Below are 14,722 nucleotides of genomic sequence, written 5' to 3'. Positions count from 1 at the left end.
GAAACTATAAACAAGGTCAGTTTTACTTCATTCAGTCTCATGATTTAAAGCAAGAGTAGGTTAAAAAGAATTTTGAAACATAAGAACTTCGCTTTCCATCCATCAAGACCCCAAATAAAGAATACCAGATATTAAAAATATGCATATATGAGCGATTACAGTTCATTGTTGGAGGGGAATGGAGATGAATGTCACAGAAGAACCTACACTGAGTAAACAGAACTGAACTATGTGACAATGATAGGCAGTTTTTATATATATATATATGGGTTTTATATGCATATATATATATTTATATAATATATAGTGTATACACACACACAATCCTTTTACCTTTATCTTGCACTTCTTTTGAAAATCGCTCCCTTTCAATAGCTGATTCACGTTCTATCCGCTCAATTTCAGCCAATGCATCCAATTCTACTTCATCATATGACGTTATAGTTCCGTGTTGCGAAACCTGTTGCTGTGTCTGTACCACAGGAGTTTGAGGTTGTTTTGCAGCAACTGAAGTGTTCTGTTGTAAAACAGGCACTTGCTGTGCCTGAAGGAAAGCTGTCTGTTCGTGCTGCGGCAAACACTGAGCAGCGTTTAGTGGGCGGTTAACATCCTGTGGAGTAACGGGTGTTTTAGAAGTCTGTCCTGGGTACTGCACATTAAAAGGAATATCACCCTCTGACACATTGCTGTTTTCCAAACCAGAAAGCATATCATCCTGCTGGTCCATATCCGAAGATCTTACACGAGAGAGTCTTAATGTAAGTTTAGTGGAGTCCTTGGAAGGAGAACTAATGATATCATACATTGCAGCTTTTTCAGTCTGGTCTTTTTCATCCTTGCCTAACTTCATTTTCTTTTGTTTCTTTTGCTTTCTCTCTGGAGAATCTAACAATATGTCTGGGGGAACATCTCTAGGTGATGAATAAGGTGGAGGCTGAGACTGTTGGATTAAAGGTTGTCTTGATCCTAGAATAATAATTCAGAAAAACTGAACAGTTATGTTGTTTCATGTTTATATAAAAACACACTAAATATAACCTACATTATTTCATGTGTATTTCTATATATATCTGTGTTCACAAAAGGTCTAAATAAGATAGGTAGGAAGCACATAATTTCCTAGATCAAGATGTAATCCAGATAGTTACAGTGTATTTCCTAGGAATTTTAGCAGTCCGCTGCAGGTAGAGAAGGGATCTTTTCAGAGAAGATGGAAAAAAAAAAAAACCCACCACCAAAAAGAATAAAATTGTACCTGCAGGTTCAGAATATCAACTATTAGAAAATGGTCAATGAAAGCAAGTTGACTACAGGAAAAGGAAAGATCAAAAAGATTCTTAATAAGGTCCAGTGATAAAGACTTAATGATCAGTGTACAGGCATTAGCCATTTCAGCCACACATTTTTAATTTAAAAAAAAAAAAAATCAAAACATATACAACCTCCTTAACTTTGATTCTGATTGTTCATTTTCACCTTTTTTTTTAATTTAATTTTATTTTATTTTAGGTATACTCATTCCAACCACCCCCACTCATTTCTATCTAGAAAACACTGTCTTAAGGCATTCTCTGCCTTATGTCCCCCCTTTTTTTTAAATGTTTGAATTTTTACTTCTACACACACTCACTCCAACCTTTGAGTGTTATCTAGAGAAATTTTAAAAATTTGATTAAAAACATTCTCCAATTAATTCCATTTAAATTTTTTATTCTTCAAATTAAACCAGCTCATCATAACTGTTAGCCCAGAAAAAAGCTTTGAAAAACAGGGAGCTTACAAATCTGTCCCAATTACAATTTTGAGCTATAATTTTTGGCTTAAAAAGAATACTGGGGGCGGGGCAGGGGGGGAGCAGAGAAAAGCCTATTGGCTGGACCTCCTCTTGTTAAAGCAAACCTGTATCAGATTCCATTCATCCACTAGGGAATACTGATCTTCAGAAAGCAGTGACTGAGATTATTATTAGTCATTCTGGTTTAGGTCATCATATGTCTACTTCTAACAACAATCAAAAACTACTTGGAATACAGTTCCCCACGTGCTTCATTCAAGAAACATCACTAGAAAAGAAATCACCTTTATTCTGCAGCTTAAATTTTTATGAGATATTAAGAAATTTTAAGAATCATTAAGCCAAAGTACTGACCTGTGGGTGAAAATAAGAATGGACACCTCTAGCAAAACTTCAATTCACATAAAAGGTGTGCCTTTACTGATGACTTCTTTGCACAGACTGCTATAATTATTTTCTCTCCCTAGTACATTCTGTGAGAAGTTCTATAACTTCCATATGTAGAAAACGGGGTATGAGATGGGTTTATCTTACCCCTTCTTGATCATCAGCAACAACTCCATATTCTGCCAATAAAATCTACAATGTTGGGAAGCCTTGTTTTGATTCATGCTGATTCTCAAGATCTTTCCACTACTCCACTTCCCCTCTTCAAATAAGATACCCACACTCAACTACCAGTACTAAAGTCCTGGCTACACTTGAAGATCCCTCACTTGCCTTTCACTACAGATTCCTATTCTTGTGATGCTCCCCCCAGCAATTACTGTCTCTTTTGTTAATTTACAAAATTGTCTTAGTGTAATGCATAGCAGAGATCATTAGCTACCAATTTCTTTTACCGTAATGACTACCACTCAGGAAATACAAGCTGCGTTTTTATTTCTACAAATATTAGAGGCAACTCAAAACTTCTCAAAGAGGTCTTACTGACATCTCACTGTTGAATTACCTCTTAAAAGTATACTTCCCAAGTTGCAACAATGGAAGATTTACTGGTTTTCACAGTTATACTCCAAATAGACAACATAGATTTCATTCTCCCTGGTCCTAAACTTTTAAGTAAATATGACAAGATTATTTTTCAGCATGACAGATACCAAATCAGAATAACACTGCAGCAACAGATAAGGTGGTTTGTTTTATCTTTGGGTAGACTTGAGGAGGTCAGAAGGATTTCAGTGCATTCCATTGAACATACTTAGAATCCAATAAATGAAGAAACAAAAGTAAAGTTTTCCCTCTCCTAGGCAGCACTACGAATACGTATTTGAATCTGCTGAATGAAATTCCTGAAAAGTGTTGATAGTGAGGCCTATAAGCTGCATTTTAAGACCACACATTCTAGCAATAACTTCACATATTCCTAAGATGTCTAATGATGGTTAAGCCTCTGGCAACAAGGAGTCTTAGAAGCTACGGTGCCTATGTACTGAGGTGAAAAGAAATTGACAAGATGAAGCATTCTGGAACAGTTTCACTCTACCACAGACATTAGCAGTTTTGAACAGATATCACTCATTGCAGATGTACCACATTTTGTTGGGTGCTTAGACTTCAGACAAAACATCACCCATTACACAGAGATAGTTGTGTTAGTTGTGCCTATTACTGTTGAAGTCAGCCTGGAATATTTCCTATGGGAGAAGGCTTGAGCCATTATATGTCCAAGAACAAAGCTCTTACAAGACTTGTTGATAACAGAAGAAATGTTTTTGTGGAAAGAATACACAGACAGACAGGTATGATATGTTTGCTGAACCAGTCAAGATTCCAAGGTTGAGAAGGTTTGTTCTATAAAATGCTGTCAGTAAATCATATGATGGTCTTCAGAAATGGCCTTTGGAATGAACTGAATTTCAGAATATTCTTTTAGAACAGAGAAATATTTGGCAGCTTTTGAGTCTAAATCTAGGGCTGTGTGGTAATTCAGAAGGAAAAAAATCTGACTTTCTGTATTTGATCTTCCACAGTATCAGTAAAAGAATTCTGTGCAATCTCTTTTTACATAGCAAAAATATGTAAAACTTGTGAGATAAAAAGAGATTCTACACTGATATAGGAAGGTTACTGTATCATTACTGAACAGCAAATATTTATGGTCAACCAGATAACACCAAATGTAGCTGAGAAGCAGGTAACATCAATAGGAAATAAGGCCTCTACAGAGAACAAACAAACCCATCAACAATACCTCCATAGTCTTTTGGTAACAGTCATCCTGACCGCCCACAATAATCCTGGAACTGGTTCTTTAAATTAATTAGTTTTCCTACTGAATCCTAGTGGTAGATGACACTGAGTATGGAAGAAGTAGCAATTTGCAAACATCTTTTTTCATCTGACTGATTTCTTATGAAATCCTTTATAATGGAAGCAACTATAAAATGTATTGCATTGACAGTGACTTAGCCTTCTTAAAAATGTAAAGTTCCAAAACCACTTCCTGTTTGTTTACCCCTGGATTGGCTTCACATACTCATTCTGCATCAGTAACTTGGGTAGCAAACAAATCAGCTTCTGCCCAGAAGACTGCACACACCACTGACATTTCCATCTTATGTTTTTTGTCTGCACACTTTCTAATTACACCACAGTACTTGCACCTTATTTAAGCATTCACGATACTTTCTCTCATCATCTCTGAGCCTCTCCAGAGAAAAGACCGTTTGCCTTTCAGAGCTGATGCACCAAAGTCACACAACTGATCACAGTCTTTGTTGTGATTCACATGGTTAAAAACCAACTATTAAGGTTAGCAGAAACTCAGGATTCACATATTTTACAAAGTTTTAAAGAATTATTAGCTTTCCACTTGCACAACAACTTTCAAAACGTCACTCAAAACACTATTTTCATATTCATTTAACTCCCTTGCAAGTAAAGGTTCCCAGATGTTGACAGAAAGTTTTTCACCCATTCTACATCCTCTTTTGCCAGAAGTATCATTCCCTGTGCATGACAGCCAGAAAAAACTGCTAGTGAACAAATGAAGACTAATGCCCAATACTTGGTTCATAGAACACTGGAGAAAAACTTCAGGAGCATTCAAGTGCTATGCCTTTCCAAATCCATAGGAAAGTGATCCTTGAGACTCCAGGAACATTATTTAAGTAGGTACCAAACTGTTGTATAAACCTGGACACAGCATTCCAGACTTCTTACTAGAATATCTTTGGAAAGAGAGGCTTTAAGGAATGCATATGTCCTACATGTGGATTATTAGACTTCACATCTGAGTAATTATACTGTAAGTAAGTTCCTGAAAGCAGAAGCTGGAGAAGGAGAAAAGAACCAGAGCATCCATATTGCATTCATACTGATGTTTGTCTGTTGGAAAAGCTAAGAACCTGGTGATGACAGAACCTGAGGAACACACTATTGCCAAAAGATTAAGAAGCTGCAGTTACAATGTGTAAATTGAAGTCTCATTTTTTTAGTTTAATATGATCCTATTTACTCCTTTCACATAAATGGAATATTTTCATGAAAATGGAATCAAATGAAATCACCCTGGAAGTCCGGCTAAACCACTCTCAGAATTGGTAATAAACACCTTGAGAATTTGTGCCTCTAGAAGACTTTAAAAATCCCTTCAAAGCAGTCCCTTCAAAAGGATGGCAAAGGACTGCCCAGAGCACTATACACAGTCTGTATGATTTAAGTACATACTAGAAAAACAACTTCTCTGTAAGGATTGAGATAACAGTAAAGAGGTATTATTCCAAAGTAAGTTTATTAAGAGTAAGTATAGTCAAATCAAAATAGTTTAACTCCGTAAAGCAGTATGTCTTGTGGATTAAATAGAACTGAGTGCCATATCTGGACTTTAGTATGGCTTTCTATATAGCTTCTTGTAACAATGTCACTAATAAGCTGAGGAAATATGACCTAGACAGAAATACTGTAAGATTGCAGTATACCCTACTGCAAAACTGTGGTCATAGACTATCAGTTGGTTTTGGTAAAAATGGATTAAATGTGTAGGTATAGGTGAACAAGTGCAGCTTTCCAGATCACAGTCTTATGAATAGTAGTTTAAAATATTTGTCATTAGTAATGTCTCGTGTAACAGAATTAGAGATCATTTTATTAATTATTTATTAATTGGTGTTGAGTTTTTCAGGGAAAGACCCACAACTGCTTTTAAAAACAGAATCAAAAATCACAATTTTCTTGACTACTTTGAATAACCTTTTCAAATAAAAGAAATTCAGTGAGAAGCACAAACTTTTTATTCATCTGAGAGAAACTGTAACATGAGAGGAAGGTAGATAAACTCCGTAGAAAGACAGCAATATGTTTAAAACGACTTGCAATATGAATCTAAGTTATCAGCAAAGAGCAGCTATACTCTCATATACAACACTAGTATCATACAAAGTACTTTCTGACTACTCATCCTTCCAAGTCTTCAAACAGAGTTGTATCTATGACTTAGGGCAGTACATCAAGACAAATGCAGACCAATTAGAATTCAGATAAAAAACATCAAAGACAATTAGAAGCTTAGAAATAATAACTTATGTAAAGATGATAGAAAGAAACCATGCTGTTCAGTCTGCACAAGATTAGTGCAAGACATGATAATCTTCTTTGATATGTAAATGACTGCTATAAAAAAGGGAAGTAAATTGTTTTTCCTTGCCCATTGGAAAGAAGTCAAGAAGTGTCATGCCTAACTGCAATAAAAATGATTCAGGCTAAGCACTAGGAGAAAAGCTTTCTAGCATCAAGAATTTGAACAGGTTGCATGGCAAGAGTAAGGAAACTCCGCTGCTGACATTTTAACAAAAGAAGAAAAAAAAAAAAAAAGGTGGAAGTTATTGGGAGTAATACTGGTACAGCTCATCCAATGTGAGGGTAAGATGGGAAGCCCCCAAGCCCTTTCCTGCTGTATTTTCTAAAATCGCAGAATCTTCCTCTGGAAATCTTCCCAAGTTTTGTACTAGATATAAAGAAATTATTCTTTATTTTGATTTACAGACAATGTTGACATTCACTTTCAAAGAACAAAATTTAATTTAAAGTTCAAACTTAAAGGGATAGCATATGAGACAGACAAAGAACATACATTTGGGAGGTTTTTAGGGACAGATTCTATTCCCTTTCCACATACTCTTTCAACAGTTTTCAGGGAAGAATCCCACCACTTTCTCCAGAGCTTTAAATGCCTTATGAAAAATTCAGCTAAGAGCTGCTATATTCAGAAGGATCCTTGCATAAAAAATTAAGACTTGAGGAAAGAAACAAGAATGAATGCTTATTTTGGCCCTATCATAAAAAATCTTTGAATAAGCTTCCACCTTTCTTTTGAAGGAGAGAGGTCAAGATGATAATTTTTCTTAACAAGCGCTTTTGAGAGCACTGAAGTCTATACTACAGATCTGAGAAAATTCCTAATTCTTCCTGCCACCCACTACATATTCAGAGACCAAGCATAGAGGAATCTCTCTGGAGAAGTCCTATAAATCCCTAAGAAAATAAAAGCAATCTTTCCAAATTATTCAGAAAATTATCAAATACCTATTAACAATTTCTGGAGGGAATACAACTTATTTCTGGAAAAGAGTGAAAAATCATATAGTTTCATAATGGTTGTTGCTAGTCCTTACAGATGTTTTCCCATGAGTTTAGGAAACTCTATGGAAACAGGACTGTAAATGATATGAACTCTTCTCTTTGGAAAGCAATGGACTAAAAATATTTTGGAAGGCTTTCCTTTAGACAGATCTTTAGAAGCTGTCTTAAAAAAAAGTCTTTTCTGAGGTTGTAGAGCAGTAGGAAAGTAGAACAAATGGATAAAGGATTTTGATGAGTAATCGATCTTGGGTAATGTCACCCACAGAATATTTTATGAGATGAACAAAACAAAAATACTCCATGTTTATTCTTCATAGATTAATTCACAGAAATTAATTTTTTAAGATATTAGATGTGGTAACAGATGACAGCATGAAGGCAGAGCCATTATTCTGTTTGATAGCTAAAAATAAAAAAATTACATAAACAAGAAAAGATAAAGACCAGCCTAGAACTTCTGGATAAAACTTCAGCTGCTCTGGTACCCTTACTGGAGCAGAATTGAAACAAAGATTTCCAGAACAGAGAAATTTTCCTCCACTGAGTGACTAACCAACCAAAATAACAAATGTTAACTCCTGCCATCTCTCAAAATATTTGCCTGAGTTGCAAACAAAACTTCTTCCTCATTCAGATTCTGTCAGAGACATTCAGTCTTAAAGACTGTGAGATCACATTCTCCTCTCCAAGTCTCCAGAAGTCCTTGCTACTTCCATGCCAAAAGTAAAGAAATGCAGTCTGCGCCCATACCTTCTGTAATTGCCTCAGGCTTCTAAAAGAAAGCTTAAATAGTCTAACATCCTTCCTGAGATATCTCTCTGGACTGATGATCTCTTACCGACACTCTTTTTGTTCTCCCAAAGAAAATTAGCAAAATAATTGTTTGTTTAGCAAAGTTTGTGACCTGTCAACCAAACTTTCAAGGGATAATGAGAGTAGCAAAAAAAAGCTCAGCATAGCTGCTTGCTGTTTGTTTATCACTCGAAAATTCATCAGCACAACTTTCACTCCAAATCATAAGCCAAAAGCTCACTGTCAGGGATCATACGATGTAAATAACACTGTAATTATCCACACCTCTTCCATACATTTCTAAAATATGAGATTAGAGGAAGTAAATGTCTGGCAAGATTCCTGCAGCATCAAGAACTGGTTCTCTCAATCAGGGTTCATTAACCTCTTTAAGAAGGCGAAATGGTAGCACCATTAGTAACAATTATTTCAATTGTGCGCTTTATCAATGGGAAAAGTAAAGCTAACATACAGGTAAATAAATCAAAGAGTTCCTCTTGCACTTTTTCAGCCCTTCTAATGCTGAAATATTACAATCTGACTTGTACACTCAGATTGTTTTTAGAAATAATCTTAAAAGGTATCCTTTCAAAACAGGGTTCTGAGACAGCCAACTGAAACAGCAGCAACTTTAAGAAAAAAATAATTCAAATATTCTTCCGGCTGAGTGGTAATCACATATCTGAGTGGAAGTAGCCTAAATTCACAACATTGTTTAAACTGCTAAGCTCAACAAAGAGAGAAAAAACAACCACATTTAGTCTTCACCATTTACACAAGTTTTACAAGCCCTTTAGCACAAGACCTCCTGAAATACTAATGCTGCTGGCATGCTATTCACGTACTTCTCACTTGTCACTTGAGCCACATCTCTTCTATCGCTGTTTAACACAGTATATGCTTACAGAAGATGAACCACAGAGATCATTTAGCAGTCACAGGATCGTAGGATAATTCAGTTAAGAAGGGACCTCAGAAGGTCTTTAGTCCACCCTTGCGCTCAAAGCAGGGTGAGCAAGGCCACATTATTCAGGGCTTTACAGAGCCTGATCCTGAAAACCTCCAACGATAGAAAATGCACAGATTCTTTGGGCAACCTTTTCCAATGCTTGACTGTCCTGACAGTGAAAAAGTTTTTCCTTAGACCTAGTTAGAACCTCCCATTTCTATTCAAGTCCATTGTATCTCATTTTTCCTCCACAACACTGAAAAGCCTGACTCAAGTCTTCCTGATAATCTCCTCATAGGTATGGGAAGGCTGCTTTAAGGTCCACCTCTGCCAAAGATGTCTCTTATCCAGGCTGCACAAGGCCAACACCTTCACCTTCTCTTTGACTCCCTCTCATCTCCTGTTCTCCCCACTCCACCTAACCTGACCATCCAGAAAGATTTAATTTTGTTTTGGGGCTAAAGAGAAGAAACCACTGTCACATCTTTCTACTATTGCCATGTAAATATACAAGCACTGGAAAAGTAAATTAGCAAGAATATGCCCCAACCCCTACCTTGCTAAGTCTCATGTATCTCAGTCATTGCTTCTTAATGATAATATTAAAAACAGAAGTATGCATTCCAGATTTTAGCATATAGAATTATTTTGAGCATATTTTTTTCCTGTTCCCTCTCAACTGACTGACAGTTCACCCTATTGCTTCTGCACAGCTACGGTTTTCAGGCTTCATTTATGCTATATGTATTGAGTTCATTGAACTACTTTTAATTTCTTGTTCTTAAAATTTCATGATTGCAATTAAGACAAGCATTGCATGTTAAAACGCTTTTGAGCTGGTTAAGAGTTCAATACTCGTAATGCTGCCTTTAAACCATTTCTTATGTAGAGCAACTGAAACCATTCTTACAAAGAATTTAATCCTTATATTGGAAAGGATTTTAAATCCTTCTGTCCTCCATGAATTTGAGCTTTATTTTGAAGGATGATTAGTCAATTTTCAGACTTCAGAAATTTCTTCTGGATCAGGGCTCAAAATAATTTTGTATCCAAATCATAATGACATACTCACTAGTGGTATTTGAATACAGATGTCAGAAGGATAACTAAATACCTCTTTAAACTTCCTCTTTTTAAAAATTGGGAAAAAATGCATTGATATATGCTACTGCTAGACTACCTTTAAGGGTTCCATCACTTCCAGCTGGAGAGCAGACTGACTGTGGTGACCTCAAGGAAAAAGATGCAGCATTCCTTATTGAAGGATCGCCATCCTGTAGTGAAAATAATAAAAAATTAGCATTATGAAAAGGAACACTTCATAAAATAAAGACTGAAATTAGTACCTATACTGATAAAATGGATTGGACAAAAAAGCATACAAGAAATATTAGAAAAACATTTATTTATGTAAAAATATTTGTAATTTAGACTGCTATTAGACTACTATATAGGCAATATTCCAAAGCACGATCGGTCCTAAGAAGAATCTGTAACTAGAACACACACACAAAAATAAATCTATGTACATGTCTTCTAGCTACATAAGCACTTCTGGTTTACACTAAGATTCCATTTAGAACTTTTTTGTTACAAGCACTCATAGTAAAGTGCTGAAAAGTAGATATATGACCTCTATACAATACCAACTGAAAGAAATTGAGCATAAAATTTAGATTTTAAAAACAAACTCAAAATTTTTTCACTTAACCTACACTTAAAGCTTATCTAGAATGCCATCTCACTTTTACAGTTAAACAAATTAACTCTTTGTATTTATATCCTCCAGCATACACACATCAGAACTGAACAAAATCTCTAGCACTCCCATTGCAGCAGCTGAGACAGTCTCATGTAAAACACAACTACAGTGACTTTAGCTTGTTATCTGCCTGTCTCAACAGTTAGATAGGAAACAACTCAATGGCAGTATGAAGCACTTCCCCAACATTGCAATCAAGTTTTGCACAGAACAACCTGCTTCAATGGAATTCATAATTTCTGACAAACTTCTTCATAATTTAATACTAATTACAATGTAATGATGTCCATGCTCTATCTTCAAGAACATAAATATGTCTTTTTTACCCCCACACTATCTTAAAATAAAATATGAAACCCACTATTCAAATTATCATTTAATGTTTACATGGGTTTTTTATTGCTTTCATGGAGCCCTCTGCTGGTTACATGTATAATCATTCACTCAATGCCCTAACTAAATTTAAACTTCTATGGAAGAGTATTTCCCATTTTAAAAGTGTTTTTTATACAACATCTACAGGAATGTTTTTGGAAAGAACAAACTAACAACCTCTATATTTATGAAGGGAGAATTTCTATAATTATAAACACACTGCAAAAAGTCCATTCTTTTAAAGAGTAGTCTCATACACAGAAGTTGCCAAAGAAGTTCTAAGGTTATTTAATCTGTTTCCAAATTAAATTGGTTATTTCTGTAGCTAATATTCTAATGTGGCTTCTATTGAGGTGTCTGACTATACACAGTTCTTTCATATACATTTATTTTTAACCTGAATTATCTGTCTGATAAATGCCTTTTATCCTTTTGACCAATTTCAACCCAGTGAATAACATGTTAGAAGGCTCAAGTGTAATTACGTTTTTATGTGTCTGTATGAAAAAAATCAGCAGCTGGTAGTTAGAAAGCTAAACCAGCATTTCAAGAAAACAGAAGCCTCAATAGATGGGCAAGGACACACTTCCTCTGACAATGGCCAAACAGCCAACTTCTACATGCACAGCCGTTGACTACACAGTACACATGTTATGCCTCGTGAAGACATAGTCGACACTGCCTAGGGAAAAGGAAAGAGTTTGAAATTTATGGACTGAAAGTGCTTACAAGTCAAAGAATATAAATTGGTAAGAAACCTCATTTCATCAGTTTCACCATCCATGAGCACTCAGAAAACAATTCTATTAGATATTCTTTTTTCCTCCCACAGCACAATGAAAAACTCATGCTGTGTTATTAATTGCACTTTTTTTTGCAACAGTTCTTCCAAAAAGAGCTGTTGCCTCATGTACAAAGAAATCTAATATTCAACACCATAAAAAGAATTGTATCTTAAACTTCTATGTTGTTATTTTAAGTCAAAGTGAATTAATTCCTGATGAGTTACTAATTTATCTGCTATACTGAAATTATGGAGCTGACTTTTGTCAACCATGACTTATCTTTGACTTGTAATAAATCTCAAAAAACCCAACCCAAAATGCTGTGGGGGGAAAAAAAAAAAAGTTTAGTAACTTTTTAGCATATATGTTTTATTAGGGCAGGACAGGTCCTCTACCCATGATTGCCAAAGACATAGGCAGATGCAACTTTTATTAAATTAACTAAACAGACTAACTAGGTAGATGACCTTTCTGGCATACATGCCATTCCTAGCTGATAAATTTTCAGAAGTGCTCATTTACAGTTTTGTAGTTCAGAGCTTCATCAAGTGTTGATATGAAAGCACAAACTTATATTCTACGAATGCTCTCAAGTTTACCAAAAAATCATCCTTAAATTGATATTATGTGTAGCGAGCCTTCAAGGGTGTACTTCCTGATTTTGTAGAAACATATATCGCAAATACCCAATGTCCTGTAACTATTCACGCTTTTTTAAAGAAAAAATCCTAAAAGTAAGAAAAAGAATAAAAAATAATTAATGGTTTTAAGTTTTATGATTCAATAATCCTCATCCATAACTATCTTTGCCAAAGATCACACTGCTTCTGAAAAGGCTGCAACATTATTTAGGGACAAGCTTTAGTGGTGGGATGGCAGGGTTAGGTCAACAGTTGGACTTGATGATCTTAAATGTCTTTTCCAACCTAAGCAATTCTATGATTCTATGATTATGATTAAGCTTATTATTCATACACAGATGCAAAACTTTAATTGATCCAAACTCTTCAAACTGTTTTCTGCATGATAGCTACTAAAATCAGCTTTTAAAGGTATAATTACAAATAAAATAATTGAAATACATATGCTCCATTAAGAAAACAAAGGGATAAAAGTGCAAGTTTACAATGTTTACTACTTTTTACATTTAGTATTTCTCCAATTAAACCAACAGAGGAGGGTATGCTTTGTTTTCATAGTCTGTCCATTGAGGGATACAGGCACATTTAATGCCAAAACCAGCTTCCTAGTTTGAAGAATTTGCATTGCTGACTAGCAAGAGACAGAAAAATGTCTGATGATTGTGTATTACGACAGATTCCTTCATTCCAAAGGGATGAAGCTAATTCTTAGCTAATATTTTTAATCAACATAGTTCTTGCATTAAAAAAAAAAAAAAAACAAAAAAAACAAAAACAAAAAGACGACTAATAAACCTAATAACTTTCTTGGAGTTTTACTGTATTAATCCTGGCAAGGGATTTAGGGAGCCTGGTGTTAACAGTACACTTGTTGAACACAACACTCTTTGGCTTCCACAAGCTAGTTTAGGAGGACAAGAGTTGCCCACAGTTTTTGTATGCTAAATAAAACACACAGAGAGACACAAGAGAGGCCTGTTTGCCACCAGGTTTTGATGAAAAAATAAAATTGAACCTTAAGTGCTCTCCCCTTAAGAGCTGTTAATAGATTGTGTGCCAAACTTGTAAAGAATCATCCCAAATCTCATCCACAGGATGAGATGCTCATTGAGAAGAAAATTAGTCAGTAGTTCAAAATTGTGGGAGAAAGTTGGGGTTTCTTCTTTAAATTCAAGACTTCAGAAGGAATTTCTCCCACATGAAATAAAGTCACTATGGGGAAAACTTTTTACAAAGAAACCAGGCCATAAAAGCACATAACAGGCCAGTAAGAAAAAAGAATTCTTGCCTTTGATACAAATACTACTACTATATTACCCAACAGAACAAACCGGTATGTCAAGCCTAATTGGCAGATGTGGGGAACTTCAGAGAGACAAGTTCACTATACACCTGTTTAGAATCTAGTATTGTTTGTATCAATGTATCGCTACACTAATTGTAGACACACTCTACCATTTCTTTAAAATAAACTCACATATGAGATTATGTGAAGGTTTTTTACTTTTCCTAATTTAATCAGAATCAATGTTACAAACCATTCCAAAGGAAAGAGAGATTTAGAAAAAAATAAACCTCACACATTAGAGTTGCATGGTTGAGTGTACACATCTGAAATTGAAATATATTTGCAGTGTTTTTATACATCATGAACAACATAGTAAAATATCTGACTTTTAAGGCAGCTGAACACATAATTGCTTTATCACAGTAAATATCTGTCTTGTCATAATAAACTGATTTAGGTAACATACATCACTGCTTAGTCTGTGCACCATCTGTAGGTAGTCTTCATTTGAGCCATGCCTAGAATTATCAGCATGATGATTAGCTGAATTTCCAGACAACTGACTTGAAACTTTATTTTCATGGAGATTCCTCATCCCACCTGTGACAATGGGACTGGATACTGAGGCTGAAATACACAAAATATACGTAAGTATACTGATATATTCACATACTCGTTAACTCTTAAAAAGTTTCAGAAAAAACACCGCAATAGTGGATTTTAATGAGTTGGATGCAAGAGATCTGGAATCT

At 35.2% G+C, this 14,722-nt stretch overlaps 1 protein-coding gene across 1 annotated transcript in view; it reads right to left on the bottom strand.

The window, feature by feature from the left end:
• The window catches only part of NIPBL (NIPBL cohesin loading factor), a 100,580-nt gene that overhangs the window by 71,139 nt on the left and 14,719 nt on the right, over positions 1-14,722 (bottom strand). The window contains 3 exon segments of the mRNA XM_009647317.2: positions 334-966; positions 10,300-10,393; positions 14,437-14,597. Coding sequence (XP_009645612.1) covers positions 334-966; positions 10,300-10,393; positions 14,437-14,597 — 888 coding nt within the window.

Source organism: Egretta garzetta, unplaced genomic scaffold (assembly GCF_000687185.1).
Source record: "Egretta garzetta isolate BGI_Z169 unplaced genomic scaffold, ASM68718v1 scaffold59, whole genome shotgun sequence".
Taxonomy (NCBI): domain Eukaryota; kingdom Metazoa; phylum Chordata; class Aves; order Pelecaniformes; family Ardeidae; genus Egretta; species Egretta garzetta.
Note: the sequence above shows the minus strand (reverse complement) of the source record. Positions and strands in the feature narration are given on the sequence as shown.